The sequence below is a fragment of the Chlorocebus sabaeus genome, chromosome 24, assembly GCF_047675955.1.
Source record: "Chlorocebus sabaeus isolate Y175 chromosome 24, mChlSab1.0.hap1, whole genome shotgun sequence".
In the NCBI taxonomy this organism is placed as follows: domain Eukaryota; kingdom Metazoa; phylum Chordata; class Mammalia; order Primates; family Cercopithecidae; genus Chlorocebus; species Chlorocebus sabaeus.
The window spans coordinates 53,908,886-53,930,930 of NC_132927.1; the positions used below are offsets into that span (position 1 = coordinate 53,908,886).

General features: G+C 41.3%; 1 protein-coding gene across 1 annotated transcript in view; it reads right to left on the reverse strand.

The window, feature by feature from the left end:
- SPTLC2 (serine palmitoyltransferase long chain base subunit 2) overlaps window positions 1-22,045 on the reverse strand; it is a 103,666-nt gene that overhangs the window by 60,449 nt on the left and 21,172 nt on the right. The window contains exons 3-4 of the mRNA XM_037984324.2: window positions 6,694-6,848; window positions 4,153-4,301 (exon numbers count right to left, since the gene is read on the reverse strand). Of these exons, the coding sequence (XP_037840252.2) occupies window positions 4,153-4,301; window positions 6,694-6,848 (304 nt within the window). The remainder of the gene's footprint in view (window positions 1-4,152; window positions 4,302-6,693; window positions 6,849-22,045) is intronic.

Consider the following 22,045-nt stretch of genomic DNA (forward strand, 5'->3'; position numbering starts at 1 on the left):
ATCTTTAAGGACTAAATGACATTACAGAGAGAAAAGATGCTGGGAAAGAAGACTGCTAAACTTGGATGCTATGTGTCCTTACGGCTTGCTTAATCAAAGCTCTTAGGAAGCCTCTGGGCTAAATACTTCTAAATAGCAGTAATAATTTGCCCTATCTACCTAATGACATTGTTGTGAGGATCAAAAGAGATAATATGTTTGAGCTTTTTTTTTTTTTTTGAGACAGTGTCTCGCTCTGTTGCCCAGGCTGGAGTGCAATGGCGCAATCTCAGCTCACTGCAACCTCTACCTCCTGGGTTCAAGCGATTCTCCTGCCTCAGCCTCCCAACTAGCTGGGATTACAGGTGCGCGCCACCATGCCCAGCTATTTTGTATTTTTAGTAGAGACAGGGTTTCACCATGTTGGCCAGGCTGGTCTCGAACTCCTGACCTCAAGAGATCCACCCACCTCGGCCTCCCAAAGTGTTGGGATTACAGGCGTGAGCCACCGCACCCAGCCAAGTACTTTACAAAATATAAAATGCCATAAAGGTATAAGGTATCCTTACTATATGTCATCACTGCACAATGCTCCTTTAACCACAGGATTAGATCAAAAGGCTTGTCATTTCTGGAGTGCCAGTTAGAAACTCTGTTTTAAAGATGGGGGAAATAAAAATGTTCTACTCCCATCTTCCTCTTGAAAATCATCACAAAACAGCTGGATAACCAAGAAATAAAAGCAAAAAGCTCAATTTTTTATTAATTAGTGGACATCTATAATTCTGAACATAATTAATGAAAATAGAAAATATATAGGATAGTGTTATGGGTTCAATTGTGTCCTAGCAGAAAGATATTTTGAAGTCCTCATTCCCAGAAGAATGTGACCTTCTTTGGAAACTGGGACATTCCAGTGGTAATCAAATTAAAATGAGGCCATTGGGGGATGCTAATGTCTTTATAGAAAGGGGAAATTTGGACACAGAGATAGACATGCACAGAAGGAACACAGAAGAAGACAATGCTGTTTTTTTGTTTTTTTTTTCTTGAGACAGAGTCTCACTCTGTTGCCCAGGTGGAGGGCAGTGGTGTGATCTCAGCTCATTGCAACCTCTGCCTCACAGGTTCAAGTGATTCTCGTGCCTCAGCCTCCCAAGTAGCTGGAATTACAGGCGTGCACCTTCCATCATGCCCGACTAATGTTTGCATTTTTAGTAAAGACAGGGTTTCAACACATTGGCTAGGCTGGTCTTGAACTCCTGACCTCAAGTGATCAGCCCGCCTCAGCCTCCCAAAGTGCCGGGATGACAGGCATGAGCCACTGTGCCCAACCAGCAGATGACAATGTTTGACACACAGGAAGACAGCCATGTGGTGGGGTGATGCACTATAAGCCAGGGAACGTCATCGATTGCTGGCAACACCAGAAGCTAGGAAGCATTCTCCAGTGTGTCAGAGAGCATGACCCTGCTGACACCTAGACCCCAAATCTATAACCCACAGAATTGAGACAAGACTTTTTTTTGTTTTAAGTCACTCTGTTTCTGATATTTTGTTACAGCAGCCACAGGAAACTAATACAACTGGAAAATGACAGAGTTAGAAGGTCATATCTATGCCCTTATAGAGTGGAATTCTTTGAAAACCAAGTAAATTCACTATATGGAACCCTAGAGAAGTTTAAAAACTGGAGGGAACAGGCAGCAAAGTAAGCAAGGGTTAAAGTTGGGCTACATACAAGATGACTGGAAGACGATATAAAAATGAGCAGGAACCCTCAAGCATTGATGGAGAGATTGTAGAACAGTGCAGTCTCTTTGGAAAACAGTTTAGCAATTCCTCAAAAAGTCAAACACAGACTTACCATACGACCTAGCAATTCCGCTAGTAAGTATAAACCCAAGAGAAACAAAAATACATCATACAAAAACTTGTACACCCACGTTCACAACAGCACTGTTGACAATAGCCAAAAAGCAGAAACAACCCAAATGACCATCAAGTGATAAGTGGATAAACAAGATGTGGCACCCTCACACAAAGGATTATTATTCAGTCATAGAAAAGAATGGAGTGCTGTTAGATGCTACAACATGGATGAATTTGAAAATACTGTGCTAGTGAAGGAAGCCAGACAGAAAAGACCAAATGTTATAGAATTCCTTTTATATTTAATGTACAAAACAGGCAAATCTATAAAGATAAAAAGTAGACTACTGGTTGCCAAGGACTTGTAGGGGGAAGGGAAACAGTATCCAATGAATGCTACTGAGTATAGGGTTTCTTTTAGGAGGAATGAAAATATTTAAAATTAGATAGTGGGGCCAAGCATGGTGACTCACACTTATAATCCCAGTGCTTTGGAAGGCTGAGTTAGGAGAATCACCTGAGGCCAGGATTTCAAGAATACCCTGGGGAACATAGCCTCTTGAAAGAGATCCCCAGCTCTACAAAAATTACATTTAAAAAATCAGCTGGGCACGGTGGCATGCACCTATAGTCCTAACTACTTAGGAGGCTGAGGTGGGAGGATGGCTGGAGCACAGAAGTTTGAGGCTGAAGAGAGCTATGATTGCACCACTGCACTCCAGCCTGGGCAACAGAGACCCTGCATCTATCTATCTACAATCCATGTATCTATCTATTTAAATAAATAGATATAAAAATCTGCACAATTTTATTTCTCCTTTTTCCTTTCTTCATTTTGTTTTAAATTTCCTAAGTTGACAGAGTTGCTGTGGAAAATTAAATAAAGATGCAAATTCTTTGTTACTCTTCCCATTTAGAGTTGGAGGAGGGCAATCCCCACAACCCTTGAATCTGGGCTGACCTTAGTGACACTTCGACCCACAGGAAGAGGCATAAGCGATATTCTGGACCTGTACAGCTAGTGCCTAAAAAGCCTTCCAGCTTTCAACTAGGTCTCCTTGTTTTTGTTGTTTTGACACAATGTCTCACTCTGTCACAGGCTAGGGTGCAGTGGCACGATCACAGCTTACTGCAGCCTCAAACTCCTTGACTCAAGGGATGCTCCAGCTTCAGCCTCCTGAGTGGCTAGGATCACAGGCATGGGCCACTATGTTCAGCTACTTTATCTTTATTTTTTGTAGAGACCAGGTCTCACTATGTTGCTCAGACTGGTCTCGGACTCCTGGCCTCAGCTGATCTTCCTATCTTGGCCTCACAAAGTGCTGGGATTATAGGCATGAGCCTCCGTGCCTGGCCTCAGTCAGGTATCTTTGCATGCTTGCTCTACAGGCCTGCTGCCATGCATGATGAACAACTCTCCAAGACCACCATGGTATGAAGAAGCCCAAGTAAGAAACATAGAGAGGCCACACAGAGCTCCAGCCACCCCAGCCTAGGTGAAACAAGTGAACGAAGAAGGCTTCATATGTCTCCAGCCATACAGCCACCACTGAGTGAACCGTGAGAGGAACCTTGGGTAAGAACCACCCAACTATGCTTGCCAATCCCTAGAACCCTGAGAAATAACTAACAATGAACTGTCCTTTTAATCTACTGTGCTTAGGGACATTCACAGTAATAGGCATTTGGAAAGTTTTCGTAACTTCTAGGGTTATCAGTTCTCTGAAACGAATTAGAAAAATCTGAAATCTTCCTCTGAAGTAAAATAAATTGAATCTCTTTATATAAAGCTATTACTCTTCTATATTTTATAAATTTAAAACAATAATAAAAAGAGTTTATATTTATTGTCTACTATGTTCCAAGTGCTCTACATGGATTAGCTTACGTAAGTCTTAAAAGAGCTCTATAAGGCAGCAATTATTATTAGCCCCAATTTACCAGTATGAAAGCAGATTAACTCTCATAGGCCTAACATCCTAATAAGTGGCACTCTTAACCACTGACATTTGCAAAAGCCAATGAAATCAACATCAAAGTTATAAATGAAACAAACAGTGGCAGGACTTTTCAAGGGACAACCTATAAGTATAACACATTGGGAAAGATAAACACATCTCAAAATGTGTTGAAAGCATTAAAATCATCCATCACACTTCAGAAAAACAAAGCATTCTTCACTTTATCTAAATGACATGACAAAGTGTAGGTACTTAATACTTTAGGTCAATATCACTATTATTTGTCCCTAACTAAAACAAGGTCAAAAACAGCAGCTGGCCAAATATAGCTTTCACTTACCAATTTCCTGTCGAGTACTGCACACTCCAACTCCATATTCCTCTAGGATTTTGGCGGCTGCTTCTTGACATGATCCAGTATTCCGTGCAAATCCAAGATAGTTATAGGAACCCATGTTTATAACACCTTTTATTACATTCCCTGTATACCTGTGTATCAACAGCATAAAACAATGAAACTCATGAGCAAAAAAGTACTTAAATGTAACAGCAAAACCACTGGTAACACAAAAGGAAGCAGAGAGAACAAAGTCTATATAAAAAAATCTCAAACACACTACCAATTATGGAAATGGAAGTTAAAATAACCAATTTTCATTTATTAATAGTGATAAAGATTTTAATACTAATGATATCCAGTGTTGGCCAGGACAGTCACTTATCTTACAGGACACTGTACATAAGAGTATCAGGTTTTCTCTTGTTCGTTCTTTGGAGGGCAGTTTGGCAGTACTTATCCATTAAAAGATATACATACTCTGGCTCAGTAACTCCCGTACATGAGCATATATACACATGAGGATCCTTTGAGAGTCACTGCACAATTTGCCACATCTGTTCCCCAGATACAGGGACCAGTAACATTTCATACAATGGAAGCTGAGGCAGCCTGGGCCCCTAAGGACTAAATGGTTCAGGGGCCCCACCGATCTAGGATGAACATGAAGTATGGACAAGGATAAACTGTCACTGTTTTAATTCCCTGAGATTCTGAGATTATTAATACAGCCCAACCTGTCGCAGCATGGCACATCTATACTGTAAAATACGATGTAGTCATTACAAATAGTAAACATGCTGTGAATATACACATGAGAAGGGGTGTCACCAATATGTGACCAAGCTAAGAAGGCAAGGTGTAGGCCGGGCACGGTGGCTCAGGCCTGTAATCCCAGCACTTTGGGAAGCCAAGGTGGGCAGATCATGAGGTCAGGAGATTGAGACCATCAACACGGGGAAACCCTGTCTCTACTAAAAAAACACAAAAAATTAGCTGGGCGTGGTGATGGGTGCCTGTAGTTCCAGCTAGTCAGGAGGCTGAGGCAGGAGAATGGCATGAACCCAGGAAGCAGAGCTTGCAGTGAGCCGAGATGGCACCACTGCACTCCAGCCTGGGCAACAGAGCGAGACTCCATCTCAAAAAAAAAAAAAAAGGTGGCAAGCTGTAAAATAAATTTTTGTTTTTTGACATAGAGTGTCACTCTATCCCCACAGAAAAGATCTTGAGAAACAATACAAAAAACAATACAAAATAAAGTGATAACAACAGTCACCTCTGGGGAGTGAAGGAGGATCTGCAAGGGGGTGGACGTGCAGAGGAAATGGGGTTAGCTGTCATGGGAACTAACAGTTTATCTGTATTATTTATCTTTTTTTTATAATGGCAATTCAATCATGTAATACTTGTGCAATCTAAACAATACAATGTTAAGGCCAGACACAGTGCCTCACACCTATAATCCCAGCACTTTGGGAGGCCAAGGTGGACAGATCACTTGAGGCCAGGAGTTAGAGACCAGCCTGGCCAACATGGTGAAACCTCATCTCTACTAAAAATACAAAAAGCAGCTGAGCGTGGTGGTGCATCTCTGTAGTCCCAGCTACTAGGGAGGCTGAGGTGGGAGAATCACTTGAACTTGGGAGGTGGAGGTTGCAGTGAGCTGAGATCGTGACACTGCACTCTGGCCTGGGCCACAAAGTGAGACTCTGACTCAAATAAATAAACAAACCCAATACAATGTTAAAAATACAAAAAGTTTTCCAAACCATTCAATCCATTTAAGTAAAAACACTCCACATATCATCCTTAATCATTTGAAAAATCAAAATATCCAGAAATAAATTCAGATACTTAATTCTGATAAGTGGTATAATGGAAAGGAGAGCTTTTCTTCCTTTTTTTTTTTAAAAAAAAAAGACCAAAAATAAAACAGACTAAACTTTTGTACACTATTTATTATCAATAGGAGTTATTTTTAAAAATAAATAAGCCAGGAAAGGCGCAATGGCTCACACCTGTAATCCCAGCACTTTGGGAGGCTGAGGGGAACGGATCACTTGAGGTCAGGCATTCGAGACCAGCCTGGCCAACATAGTGAAACCCCACCTCTACTTAAAAAAAATACAAAAATTAGCCAGGTGTGGTGATGTTTGCCTGTAGTCCCAGCTACTCGGGAGGCTGAGGCATGAGAATTGCCTGAACCTGGGAGGCGGAGGTTGCAGTGAGGTGAGATCACACCACTGCACTCCAGCCTGGGCGACAGAGCAAAACTCCGTCTCAAAACATACATACATACATACATACATACATACATAAATAAGCCATATTTTGTTCTGAACTATAATCCAACACAGTATCAAATGTAACAGAAAGATGTATCTTTAAAAGCTCAACAATGAAGAATAAGGAAACCAGTCGTACTGTATCCTCAGCTGCTACTCCTATTTTGAGAGAATACTCAATTTACAATAACATATTTTCTTAAATGAAGAAACCCTTTTGTAATTGTTGTCAAGAAATAATTTCCCAACCAAGACTCACTTGAAGGACCAGTTATAATCATAAGACTGTCTCTCCATGATGTCCACCCTGGCTCCAGGCACACTACAGATTGGCCGATTCCAGTTGTCTCTTATTCTCATGTACAGGTTCCTTGTATAAAAGTTTTCAAAATCTTGATACAATGACACAAAGTCCTGCCAAGAAATGGTGACATACCATAAATTTACCTGAGTTACTTTATTAAAAATTTTTAACAGATGACATGACTTTTTATTTATGTAAATTTATGGGGCACAAGAGCAATTTCATTATGTTCAAGATTGTGTAATGGACAAGTCAGGGCTTTTAGAGTATCAATCACTCAAATAACACACATGGTACCCATTAAGTAATTTCTCATCATCCACCTTCACTCCCTCACCCTTCTGAGTCTCCACTGTCTGTCATTCCACTGAGTTACTTTAAAAACAATCTTTACAACTTCCATTTTCATACTGTAAGAGCACCTGAGAATGAGAGGCCACTTATATTTAATTAACTCCTAAATCAGGACAGGCTTGGTGGCTCACACCTGTAATCCCAGGACTTTAGAAAGCCAATGCAGGAGGACTGCTTGAGCTCTGGAGTTCGGGACAAGCCTGGGCAACATAGCAAGACCCTGTCTCAACAAAAACATTTTAAAAATTAGCCAGGTGCAGTGCACCTGTAGTCCCAGCTACTAGAGAGGCTGAGTCCGGAGGATCCCTTGAGCCCAGCAGGTTGGGGCTGCAGTGAGCTATGATGGCACCTCTGTACTACAGGCTGGATAACAGAGACCCTATCTCAAAACAAAAACAACAACAACAAAAACCCTGATGTATCAGGAAAACATCTGGAAAGGCATCAATTCTCTGTTTACTTTAACACAACTCTTATCAGATAAAAGTCACTTAACTTTGATAGTTGACATACATTACATGGTTTCAAATAACTGACTTCATGAATGTAGAGCAAATGAATGTAAATTAACAAAGTAGTCCTCATAAAAACAAAATGTAGATGTTCCATTCTGTCATTAAATGGTTTCCCTTCCTAACAATCTCAAAAAGACTGCTCCTCCCTCCCCACAAGCCTCCCCTCACTAAAAACCACTATAATTCCAATTTCAACCAAGAAAAATAATTCCAAAATTAAGATTCCATCCTTTGCATATCGTCAAGGATCAAAATGAAACAAATCCAAAGAGAAAATAATAAACAAGAAACACTATAGAATAGGATATAGGGGCCAAGTGTGGTGGCTCACGCCTGTAATCCCAGCACTTTGGGAGGCTGAGGCAGGTGGGCGGGTGGATCACTTGAAGTCTAAGGAGTTCAAGACCAGCCTGCCCAACATGGCGAAACCCTGTCTCCACTAAAAATACAAAAATTAGCTGGGCATGGTGGCGTGGGCCTGTAATTCCAAATACTCGGGAGGCTTGAGAATCGCTTGAACCCGGGAGGCGGAAGTTGCAGTGGGCCGTGGTCACTGCACTCTAGCCTGGCCAACAGAGTGAGACTCCACCTCAAAAACAAACAAAAAAAAAGGGTTATAGGAAGCCACCCACCTTAGGTTCTTTTCTCTTTAGAAAGGAATTTTTTAAAAAAGAAAGAAAGGAAAAAAAAAAAGAGGACAGGTACAATGGTTCATCCCTGTAATCCCAACACTTGGGAAGCTAAGGTGGAAGGATCGCTTGTGGCCTGGAATCTGAAGTGACAGTGAGCTGTGACTATACCACTGCATTCCAGTCTATGCAACAGAGCGAGAGCCTGTCTCAAAAAGAAAAGAAGGCAGGACACGCCTATAATCCCAACACTTGGGAGGCTAAGGCAAGAGGATCACTTGAGTCCAAGAGTTCAAGATCAGCCTGGGCAACATAGTGGGACCCTGTCTCTACAAAAAAAAATTTTAAAAAGAAAGAAAAGAAAATACATTCCCAAAATGAATTCCTATGCTCAGGAACTTAAAGGCTCTGAGAGATTAAGTTGTACTAAAATAAAACTTAAGTCTGTAAAAAATCAAGTCACAGTGGAGCAGAAATGCTATGGTGTGGTATGACCACTACTCAGAACACATGTGACCAGACCACATGAGATCTACTTAAACTCTTGAATGTAAAGGGGAAACCAAACAAGAAAACGAAACTACAGTTTTACTATATCAGCCAACTACTGAGTTTACAGCCATCAGATCTAGGCTTGGTGCCAATATAAATTAACCTCTTAACTAAATTAGTCAAAAACATTGAAAAAGCTTAAGTCTTATTCTGTGAAAGATTTTCATTGCTAAAGAAGGCTACATATAACTCTAAAATTAACAACTTTCTATGACACCAGACTCTCAAGTGCCTACTAAATGAGCCTCCCAGTAGATAAATCTTATAAATAAGGCTGAGCAAAGTCAGAAGCTACTCTAAGAATCTGCAGTACCTGATACCATCTCTCTCTCTCTTTTTTTTTTTTTTTTTGAGGCAGAGTTTCGCTCTTGTTGCCCAGGCTGGAGTGTAATGGTGGGATCTCGGCTCACTGCAACCTCTGCCTCCCAGGTTCAAGCTATTCTCCTGCCTCAGCTTCCTGAGTAGCTGGGATTATAGGTGCCTGCCACCACGCCCAGCTAATTTTTTGTATTTTTAGTAAAGACGGGGTTTCGCTATGTTGGCCAGGACACTCTCAAACTCCTGACCTCAGGCGATCTACCCACCTCAGCCTCCCAAAGTGCTGGGATTACAGATGTGAGCCACCGCGCCCAGCTGCCATCTCTCTTACAACTGGTTCTAATAGTTAATTTTCCTCAGGACACAAAATTTCCATAAATAACATGTCTATCACAATTGGAAATTTTTCATTTAAATGGTATGTCTGTTTTGATAGCCTTCCAACAAGTATACTGGTTGAATTAAAATAGGAATAGAGATATCCAATTCTAATTAAAACTTTTTCTTTGGCTGTTATTACCCATGCATTTATTTCCCAAAGGAAAAAAAAACAAAAAGTAGTCTTTAATCCTTTTCATTCACATCAAAAAGGGTAACAGTACTAATCCTTCTAACGAAGGAAATGACAGTACTGATTATCTCATCTCTCTCTTTTTTTTTTTTAATTTTTTTTTTTTTGAGACAGAGTCGCTCTCTGTCACCCAGGCTGGAGTGCAATGGTGTGATCTCGGCTCACTGCAACCTCCGCCTCCTGGGTTCAAGTGATTCTCTTGTCTCAGCCTCCCAAGTAGCTGAGATTACAAGTGACCGCCACCACACCCGGCTAATTTTTGTATTTTTTAGTAGAGACAGGGCTTCACCATGTTGGTCAGGCTGGTCTTGAACTCCTGACCTCAAAGGATCCGCCTGCCTCAGCCTCCCAAAGTGCTGGGAGTACGGGCGTGAGCCCCGGCGTGTGGCTGATCTCATTTCTTTATAACCTTTCTAAAAACTGCACATTAATGTTCGAAGTATTAACTCCAATATTAAGAGAAATATTTCCTTACAGATAAATTTCTATTTAGCAACAAAAGCAATATTTTTTTGTTTTTACTATACAAAACAGAAAAATCTTAGAGTCTGCTCCAAATGCCAGAGGGGTTATCAAACCCCAAGATAGAGAAAAGGCTGCAGGACCGAATGAAGTAGAGCTTCACCCCTCAGCCTTGAGCTAAACAAAGAAAACCAGAGGCACAGTTGTCTGGGGTTAGGAAGGAAGCAATGGGTTCCAATTTCCTGAACAAAGAATTGTGCCTGTCATGGTCACGCATTTCCATCTCTCCTTAACAAATGATTTAAGTCACATTAGCACAGGGTAAAGGAGGAGAAGCTGTCACAATGAGGGATGTTAGAGACCAAAAGCAGGTGGCATAGAATGGTAGGAGAGAGGGACTCATGGCCGAAGTCTCCGCTACCCTTTACTCCTTAGCTAAGTTCCAGGGTGGTAGCTCTGATCTCAGTCAGTAGGTTCAGCAGAAAGATCTGATGGCCATGGCTGGGCGCAGTGGCTCATGCTGTAATCCCAGCACTCTGGGAGGCCAAGGCAGATGGATCGCTTGAGCCTAGGAGTTTGAGACCAGCCTGGGCAATGTAGCAAAACTCTGTCACTACAAAAAATACAAAAATTAGCTAGGTGTGGTGGCACGTGTCTGTAGGCCCAGCAACTCAGGAGGCTGAGGTGGATGGATCACTTGAGCTCAGGAGGTTGGGGTTGTAGTGAGCCAAGATCGGACCACTGCACTTCAGCCTGGGTAACAGAGTGAAAAGCTGTCTCAATAATAAATAAATAAATAAATAAATAAATAATTTTAAAAAGACGCGAAGGGCAGCAAACCAAACTCCCCGCAGCTTAGCCATGAGAAAAAGGAGGGGAGGCGTCACTACTTGCAGTTCCAGTTCTAGGCAATGGGAGTGCATTTCCAAAAAGATCAGGTTAACTTCAAATATTCTAAGACCACAGTTAAACTGGAGGGGGGGCGGGGGACGCGGGTATCTTTTCATTCATTCATTCAAATATATTTTAGTGAGTACTTAATACATACCGGATTGTATGCTAGACTTTCATTAAAGTCTAGATACATTAAAGAATAAGACAGTTCTCTCCGCAGAGTAATACCCCCACGATTCCAACCCTCATTCCCCCATCTCCACCACTCTTTTCCTCCTCCTCAGTTTGGTCACTGTGAAGTGACTTTAGTTAAGGCTTACTCATCATCATTGACCTAATACTCAGTCGCTGAACAAACATTTACTGAGCAGTACCTTCCAGGCACTAAACTGGGCACTGGGAATAAAAATGAGTAAGAACAACCTCTACACTCCCTAAGAACTCTTAAGTGTAGTAGAGAAACACAAATAAATACAATATAGTAAGTACTATAAAAGGGTGTTTGTCCAGAGAAGGAGCAAATACCTAACTGATGAGGGAGTGACAACGATAAAGTCAAGTTCAAGCAGCCTTAAAGATATACTCATAAACATTCTTCCTGAAGATCCTCACAAATCCCATATCCTAGCACATGTAAGTGGAGGAAAAACAACACCTACTTGCGACTAAATGCTGTATCACTGGGCTTGAAACACTCCTCACTTAAGAGCCTTCTCAACTGAAGAGAACAATTCCAACTCTTGGATTTGCTGCTTAGAGAATGATGAAGACCTCACCAAAAGTAGTCTAGGGACATCTCAATAACAAGCCAATAAATATCCTTTACTAGTTAAGCCTATTTAAGGTAAGCCTTCTAGAAAATATCCTATATTGTTTAAAATAATATACATGAGTACCACCTATTCTAGTGCCTATACAGGCATTAAGAACACAGGGGGCAAAGCTGGATGCTATCACTTTCTGAAGTACACTTTCTAACAACTGTCCCTTTGTTAAGCATCATTCTGGTCCAATACAGATAGCCAAATATGTTTACATGATAATGATAAAGATGATGAATAATCACAACAGCAGCAAGAGTGCCCATCTACTATTTATGACATAACAGGCACTTGCCAAGTGCTTTATATGCACATATATTTATATACTTACATATGTAAGTATGTAAATATACATACTCTGCACACTCTTACGGAAGGTATCATTTCTTACACTTTCAGAAAGGCTAAATGGCTTTCCCACTTAGGAAAGCAGCCAGAGGCAGAGCCAGGAACTGATGATCCAGGCCTTCTAATTTTACTCTGTGCTCCTAACCCCAATGCCACAATGCCTCTCATTTGGTGATGCTACTAAATCAATCTGAAATACTTTGATAGTGTTCAAAGCACTTCAAGACCACTGTGCTATTGTCCTTCCCATTCTTTTCCTATGTTCTGCATATGACCAACACACACATTGCAAACCCCCTACAAGACACATAGACACACACACACACACTTAGGAGCTGGAAGGCTAAAAACTGTATTTCCTGGACACCCTTGTGATCGGGTTGTAGATGAGATGCAGTGTCTACCAGTGAGAAGCACACACAAGAGCTGGATGGCAGGGGCCACGCTTTGCACCAGCGTAGGAGGCAAGCCCCCACAGACCTTGGTGCTGGATTGGCACCAGCGCGATTCTATGTGCCACTGCCTATTCACCAGCCTCTGGCAGTGCGACAGTTGTGATGCCAGCACTCAGAGTACTCACGGCAGGAGCAGTTTCCTAGTTTGGGGCAGCTGCCTAGTTAGGAGAGGGAGGCCCTAACCTCACTGCTCTTGCCTCTCCACAAAGCCATAAATGCCTAATTCCCTGTTTGCTTGAATGACTTAGTGTTTTTGGTAACTCTACCAAAAATTTGACGATTTCAACAACACGGTCATTGTAATTATTGTTGAGAAACAGATGTTTAATAACTTATTAGCTGTATTTTACAGATTCACTGAATAAAATTTAAATTATTTGTCCAAGTCACATAACAATACAGTGACAAAGCCAAAACTGAAACTCTAGTATTATTCCAAACTAACACTATTAGTGGTAGTGTTACTACTACCATTAAGAATTCTCAATGTCAGCTCTAATTTAATAACTTTTACTTATTTTAGAGTCTGGGGCACTAATCTCAACATAACAAAAGGCAAAATTTCTCTCAAGCATTTGAGGCAAACAATCACTGCTTTGATGTTAGGATAAAAAGCTTGGAAAACATGCTTAGAACTGTCTCAGCGTCTTCTCAAGGTCAGGATGATTTAAAGTTCGACCCTTGATCTATGTATGCATCCGGTGCAGGAAAAAAAACTGGGACAAGTAAACCAACTCTAGCAGTCTTTAAGGGACAAATTTATTTCAGCTTTACTTCTATTCAAAACTTGATAAGTAAAGGAAAAAGTGGGAGAAAAATTAAAATCTACAAAACTATAAACCTTCACAGATTACTTTTAAATGCTATACTTGTTTTAAAGACACTAAGGCAGCTGGACATCCACTGGCCAAAAAAATGACCCGACCTAAACCTCACACCTTATACAATTAACTCAAAAGGAGCACAGACCTAAATGTAAAATATAAAACTGTAAGACTCAGAAAAACCTTAATACATTGCTGGTGGACATGTAAAATGGCACAGCCAAGGTGGAAAAGTGTGTTGGTTTCTCAAAGGTACATGTAGACTTTGACAATGAAGAACCTGATAAAAAAATTTTTTTCGTTTTGAGATGGAGTCTTGCTCTGTCACCCAGGCTGGAGTGCAGTGGTGCAATCTAGACTCACTGCAACATCCACCTCCTGGGTTCAAGCAATTCTCATACCTCAGCCTCCCGAGTAGTTGGGATTACAGGCATGCGCCACCATGTCCAGGTAAATTTTTGTTTTTAGTAGAGACAGGGTTTCACCATGTTGGTGAAAACTCCTGGTCTCAAACTCCTGACTTCAAGTGATCCACCCACCTCAGCCTCCTAAAGTGTTGGGATTACAGGTGTAAGCCACCTCACCCAGCCAAAAAAAATTCTTCTAAAGGTAAATATATACTTTCCATGTGACCCAGCAATTCCATTCTTAGGTACATACCAATTGGAAACAGACACTCAAACAAGTTACTTGTGTGTGAATGTTCATAGAAGCACTATTCACAACAGCCAAAAGGTGGAAACAAAATGTGGTATATCCACATAATGGAATAGTATACAGTGATATGGGAATGAAGTACTGTTACTTGCTACAACGGTACATGAATCTTGAAAACATTACGCTAAGTGAAGGATAAGTCACAAAAGAGGGACTGCAGATGCAAAATACTTCTAGGATACATACATATTTCCTAAAAACCACTTAGAAAAATACACAAACCCAGTAGAAAAACAGACAAAAGGTATGAACAGGGGCTTCATGAAATCAGCACTTCCAATGGTCATTAAACATATAAAAAGCTGTTCAGCTTCACTGGGCAATACAGAATTGCAAATTAAAACCACAATGAGATACTAGTACATATATACCAATGGAATTGGCAAAAATGTTAAATTCTGGCAATACTGAGTGTTGGTAAAGAGATGTGGAACAAGAATTCTCAGTTGGGTGTGGGGGCTCACGCCTGTAATCCCAGCACTTTGGGAGGCTGAGGCGGGCAGATCACGAGGTCAGGAGATCGACACCATCCTGGCTAACACAGTGAAACCCATCTCTACTAAAAGTACAAAAACAAAATTAGCTGGGCGTGGTGGCAGGCGCCTGTAGTCCCAGCTACTCGGGAGGCTGAGGCAGGAGAATGGCGTGAACCCAGGAGGCGGAGCTTGCAGTGAGCTGAAATTGCATCACTGTACTCCTCCAGCCTGGGTGACAGAGGGAGACACTGTTTCAAAAAAAAAAAAAAAAAGAATTCTCAAACACAGCTGGTAGATGTACAAACCAGTACAATCACTTTGGAAAACAATTTGGCACTATCTAGTGAAACTGAAGACACGCATACTCTATAACTCTATAACCCAATAATTCCAACCCTGGAGAAATGCATATTTACATGCAGGAAATGCATCTATCAGAACATTTATAGTAGTTTTATTCATCACTGACATAAAATGAAAAAAGCCTCAATATCCATTATTATAAAAATGAAGGAAGGCCAGACACGGTGGCTCATGCCTGTAATCCCAGCACTTTGGGAGGCCAAGGCGGGTGGATCACCTGGCCAACATGGCGAAACCTGTGGATCACCTGGCCAACATGGCGAAACCCATCTCTACTATAAATACAAAAAATTAACCGGGTGTGGTGGTGGGCACCTGTAATCCCAGCTACTCAGAAAGCTGAGGCAGGAGAATCGCTTGAACCCGGAAGGTGGAGGTTGCAGTGAGCTGAGATCATGTCATTGCACCCCAGCCTGGGCGACAACAGCAAAACTCTGTCTCAAATAATAATAATAATAACAACTAATGCTGTTTGCTGGTACTATAGTACTACTGAAAGATTTCAAGACGTTTCATTATAAACATAACATTGCATACCAAAGACAAGATAGCAAAAAAAAAAAAAAAAAAATCTGTAACGTTTTGAATTTTTTATTTGGGCAACATTTTTGTTGTTGTTGTTGTTGTTGTTAGAAACAGTGTCTCACTCTGTAACCCAGGCTGGAGAGGAGTGGCATCATGATCATAGCTCACTGCAGCCTCAAACTCTTGGACTCAAGCTATCTCCCCACCTCAGCCTCTCAAAGAGCCAGGACTACATACAAGTGCACACTACCATGCTTGGCTAATTTTTAAATTTTTTGTAGAGACAAGATCTCTCTCTGTTGCCCATGCCAGTCTAAAATCCTAACCTCAAACAATCCTCCTGCCTCCGTCTCCCAAACTGCTGGGATTATTGGTATGAGCCACCACACCCAGCTGGAAAATGTATTTTCTACTAAAGAAGGAAACAGCCTCATGAGATACATTTAGAAATAACTGAAACATGACAAAGTTGTTTCAAAACTTAAATTAAGCATTTTAAAATCCCAAATAATTCCCACCTGAGGAAGTGTTGAAAATGGAGTCATCACATGGTTAAAATGCATTCTAGCTGGGCACGGTGGCGGATGCCTACAATCCCAGGATTTTGGGAGGCCAAGGCAGGTGGCTCGCTTGAGCTCAGGAGTTCAAGATCAACCTGGGCAACAAGGCGAAACCCTGTCTCTACAAAAAAAATACAAAAATTAGCCAGTTGCAGTAGCGTGCGCCTGTAGTCCCAACTACTCAGGAGGCTGAGGTGGGAGAATCGCTGGAGCGTGGGAGGCAAAGGTTGAAGTGAGCTGAGATTGTGCACACCACCCTGGGCAACAGAACAAGATCTGGTCTCAGAAAAGGAGAAAAAAAAAAAAAAAAAAATCTGGCCCAGGCACAGTGGCTCACACCTATAATCCTGGCACTTTGGGAGGCTGAGGCAAGCGGATCACTTAAGCCCAGGAGTTCAAGATCAGCCTGGGCAACGTGGCAAAACCCAGTCGCTACAAAAAAAATACAAAAATTAGCAGGGCATGGTGGTACGTGCCTATAGTTCCAGCAACTCCGGAGGCTGAGGTGGGAGGATCACCTGAGCACAGGGAGGTCGAGGCTGCAGTGAGCTGAGATTGTGCCACTGCACTCCAGCCTGAGTGACAGAGTGAGACCCTGTCTTAAAAAAAAAAAAAAAAAAAAAAAAAAGAAAGAAAAGAAAAAGAAAAGAGAAAGCATTATAAATTCTAAAAGTATTTATTTTATAAACCAACAATTCTGTTTTTACCTCTACTTAATGAAGGAAAGTAGGTAAAATACTCAGTGAAAGGTTTTCAGACTGCAACTTTTAAAGCCTTGAACCATGGTTAATTAACGACTTTCTTTACTGTTCATATTGGTCATACTACTGTCTGTCCTTTCCTGTTTTTAATGTTAAAAACAGGAAGCCACTTCCTCGCTGTTTCTGTGCTGTCCATGAAAGTGTAGAATGAGATTTCAAGATAAAAAACAATGGTTTTTCCTGCATCTAAAACAGCCATTTGCATGTTTGCGTGTGCATGTGTGTACGTACACACCCACCCCAACTACAAATACTTCAAAATCCTTTACATTGTTATTGTTACCACCACTCACAATATCATTCATATCTTAAACTTTTTTTTTTTTTTTTTAAAGAGACAATGGCCGGGCACGGTGGCTCAAGCCTGTAATCCCAACACTTTGGGAGGCCGAGGTTGGCAGATTACCTGAGGTTAAGAGTTCAAGACCAGCCTGGCCAACATGGTGAAACCCCGTCTCTACTAAAAATACAAAAATTAGTGATGGCGGACACCTGTAATCCCAGCTTCTTGGGAGACTGACGCAGAAGAATCACTTGAGCCCGGGAGACAGAGGTTGCAGTGAGCCAAGATCGTTCCATTGTACTCCATCCTGGGCGACAAAGCGAGACTCTGTCTACACACACACACACACACACACACACACACAAAATTAGCTGGGCGTGGTGGTGCATGCCTGCAGTCCCAGCTACTCATCAGGCTGAGGCATAAGAATCACTTGAACCTGGGAGGCAAAGGTTGCAGTGAGCCGAGATCATGCCATTTGCACTCCAGCCTGGACAACGGAACAAGACCCCATCTCAAAAAAAAAAAAAAAAAAAAAAAAAGACAAGGTCTCTGTCACCCAGGCTGGAGTGCAGTGGCACAATCACAGCTTGCAACAGCCTTAAACTCCTGGGTACAAGTGATCCTGCCACCTCAGTCTCCCAAGTAACTAAGACTATGGGTGTAGGCCACCACACCCAGCTAAGTTTTCAAATTTTCTTGTTGAGACAGGGTCTTGTTACATTGCTCAGGTTGGTCTCAAACTCCTGTGCTCAAGCTATTGTCCCACCTCAGCCTCCCAAAGTGCTTGAAATTACAGGTGTGAGCTATCACACCTGGCCTCTGGCCTCATATCTTAAACATTTACTGAGTGTCTAATATGTGCCAAGCACTCTGTAGTATAGAGTAGTAAACAAAAAGGTAATAATCCTTGCCTTCTTGGAATTTGTATTCTGGTGGAAGAGATAAACATAAAGTATAAAGTTTGCTAGTCCAGGCTCAGTGGCTCACACCTGTAATCCCAGCACTCTGGGAGGCCGAGGTGGGCAGATCACATTAGCCCAGGAGTTGAAGACCAACACAGCAAAACCCTGATTCTACTAAAAACACAAAAATTAGGTGTGGTTGCACATGCCTGTAGTCCCAGCCATTCTGGAGGCTGAGGCAGGAAAATCGCTTGAACCTGGGAGACAGAGGTTGCAGTAAGCCAAGATCGTGCCATTGTACTCCAGCCTAGGCAACAGAGCAAGACTCTGTCTCAAGAAAATAAAAATAAATAAAAATAAAAATAAATAAAGTATGCTAGACAGTGACAAATACTAACAGAAACAAAAGCAAGCAGGAAAGGGGGAGTCATGCTGCAAATCAGCTGGGGTGCCCTGGGTAGAACAGAGGACAAAACGCAAGTGAGGGAACTAGCCAGGGACTATTTGAAGGAAAAATTTCCTGGCATGAAAAACAGGGAAAACAGGTTACAGGGAAACTCTTGCAAACCTAACACTGGCACTAGTCCAAATGGATACAGTGGTAAACCTACTACACAACTTCTTTGAAAGGTTTGAGTATAGTTTCTTACCAGTGAGAAATCCCTACAGTAAATAGAGATGACTGCTCCATATGATGAAATATTATTCAACAATAGGAAGCAACGAAGTACTGATACACGCTACAACATGAACTTCAAACACATTACACCAAGTGAAAGGAGCCAGGTACAGAAGAACATACACTGTATGAGCCCATTTATATGAAACGTCCATTTACATGAAACGTCCAGAATAGGTAAATCTATAGAGACAGAAAGTAGATTAGTGGCTGCCGAGGGTGGGGAGGGTGGATGAGGAAGGAGTGACCGCTAATGGGTTCATGAGAAAAACTCAAGAGAGGGGGTTTCTCTCTTTTTCAGAAGAGAAAAACATTACAAAATTAAATTGTGGTGCTGGCTGCACAACTCTGTAGATATACTAAAAACCATTGTATTGTACACTTTTAATAGGTAACCTTTATGATATGTCAATTACTTAAAAACACTACTGCTGTCCTGAGCCCAACTAACACAAAACAAATGTGGTGCTCTTTATTTATTTTTTATTCTTCTTATGTTTTTTTAGACAGTCTTGCTCCATTGCCCAGGCTGGAGTGCAATGGTGCAATCTCGGCTCACTGCAACCTCTGCCTCCCTGGTTCAAGCGATTCTCATGCCTCGGCCTCCCAAGTAGCAGGGATTACAGGCATGTGCCACCACGCCCCAGATAATTTTTGTATTTTCAGTAGAGACGGGGTTTCACCATGTTGGTCAGGCTGGTCTGAACTCCTGACTTCAGGTGATCTGCCTGCCTCGGCCTCCCAAAGTGCTGGGATTATAGGCGTGAGCCGCCATGCCCGGCCAGTAGTGTTCTTTTTAAATGTAAAGTCACACACAGAATTAAAGAAGACAAACCAAATGATCCATCCCCTAGCTTAATGCACCAAGCAATTATACTACATTAATAGTTTACTAGGATGCTGCTAAAATGACAGGTACCAGAATATTCTTAGTACTTTTTTTTTTTTTTGGAGACACAGTCTTGCTCTGTTGCCTAGACTGGAGTGCAGTGGCAAGATATCAGCTCACTGCAGCCTCCACCCTGTGGGTTCAAGCGATTCTTCTGCCTCAGCCTCCCGAGTAGCTGGGATTACAGGTGCCCTCCACCATGCCCAGTTAATTTTTGTATTTTTAGTAGAGATGACGTTTCACCACGTTGGCCAGGCTGGTCTTGAACTCCTGACCTCAGGTGATCCACCCACCTCGGCCTCCCAAAGTGCTGAGATTACAGGTGTGAGCCACTGCCCCGGCTGTATGCTACTTTTTGAAGGAGGTCAAGAATAAAACCCCTCTGGGAATTCCTAGCAAAGTATTTCAATTAATTTCTTTCTTTTGTATCTTGAAAATAAGCATATTGGGATATAGACATATAATGTCCCTTCCCTGTATCCTATCCCTCCCATTTTTTATCTACTTATTTTTTGTAACTTTTATTTTAGGTTCAGGGGTACATGTGCAAGTTGTACAGGTAAACTCGCATCACAAGGGTTTGTTGTACAGATTATTTAGTCACCCAGGTACAAAGCCTAGCACCCAATGGGTCACTTTTTTCTAATCCTCTCCCTCTTCCTACCCACCACAAGTGTTGTTTTTCCTCTTTGCATCCATGTATTTTCATCATTTAGCTCCCACTTACAAGTGAGAACAGGCTGGACACGGTGGCTCACTCCTGTAATCCCAGCACTTTGGGAGGCCAAGGCAGGCTGAGGTCAGGAGTTCGAGACCAGGCTGGCCAACATGGTGCAACCTCATCTCTACTAAAAATACAAAAAATTAGCTGGGTGTGGTGGTGCATGCCTGTAATTCCAGCTACTTGGGAGGCTGAGGCAAGAGAATCCCTCGAACCGTGGAGGTGGAGACTGCAGGGAGCCGAGATCACACCACTGTACTCCAGCCTGGGTGACAAAGTGAGATTCCATCTCAAAAAAAAAAAAAAAATATATATATATATATAATATATACACACATATATAACATATATACATATATAATATATACATACATATATATAAATATAAAAAAATAAGTGAGAACATGGTATTTGGTCCTCCCATTTTTAAGTATCTGATCATGAACAAGCTGTGGAGGCAAAATGTTAGTTTAAAATGTAGTAAGTGTGTGGTAACTACTTACCATAATTTACTCCTTACATTCCTAGCAATTTCCTATCTAAATATTAGAATTTTTTTTCTGAATTAAGTTTTTTCATTTTGTAGAGATGTTTCATTATGTTGTGTCAGCTGGTCTCAAACTCCTGGCCCTGAGTGATCCTCCTACCTCAGCCTGGAACATTTTTATTAATTCAAGCTTTTGCTGTTATCTGTCACTTACATGTTTCTGAACTACTAGCTTCACCTCACATCACAAAGAAATAAACCACAGACTGAGAAAAACAACATTCTCATCCAAAACACCACGAATAACAGAGGATTAAGGGGTAAAAAATTCCAAGAATTTCATGCAATTTATATAAAATAGAACAGACTCATGGTAACTCATCTTTATTGGTATGACCATGTGATTTAGTTGTATTCAAAGCAACATACGGTATTTCCCTGCAACAAAGAATTAACATAGTTAAACTGGGCTCTCTTTTAGAATGAAATGAGGAAGAAAACCAGGATGTGGTTATGGATACCACTCTCTCGTTGAAATGAGGAAGTAGCAACATTATATTTGCATTTTATGATCCCAAGCAACCACTTTCCCTCACCTCCTTCCAGTTTAACACTTAATTTGCCTCCCTCCTTCCCCATATCTAATCCAGCATTAGAAAACAAACATGATCTATGACAGGAAAGGAATGACATTCCCTTTTCCTCTACCGGCTGAATTTTTGTAAGAAAATGGCAGAAGCTGGCTGTTTTAACTGCTAATGTTATCTACTGGGAATATTCTATTGAAATGAATGTGAATAATTTAATACAGTCCTCTCCATAACCTGCAGAGGCAAATGTTCTCCTCAGCACCCCCACATTTCCTTGTATTACTTCCTCCAAGAATTGTTTCCTGATTAACCCTATGCTACTCAGATTTTTTTTTTGTTCTATATCTTCATATAATCTAGCATTATTTACTTGTATAATGGTTTTGCAAAGGCCCATAACTTTAAAATGTTTGTTTCCTCAACAAAATTAGAAACTACTTAAGAATGAAATCTGTGTGTTCTAATTCTTTCACACAAAGGATACACAGGCAGCTCCCAACACTTAAACCACCAATTTACTTTCTGTAAACATGAAACAAGTTCCAAAGATAATGTACTCACAAACAAAGTAATTCAGATGCATCTTGTTGGTTTCATTCATTCATCAC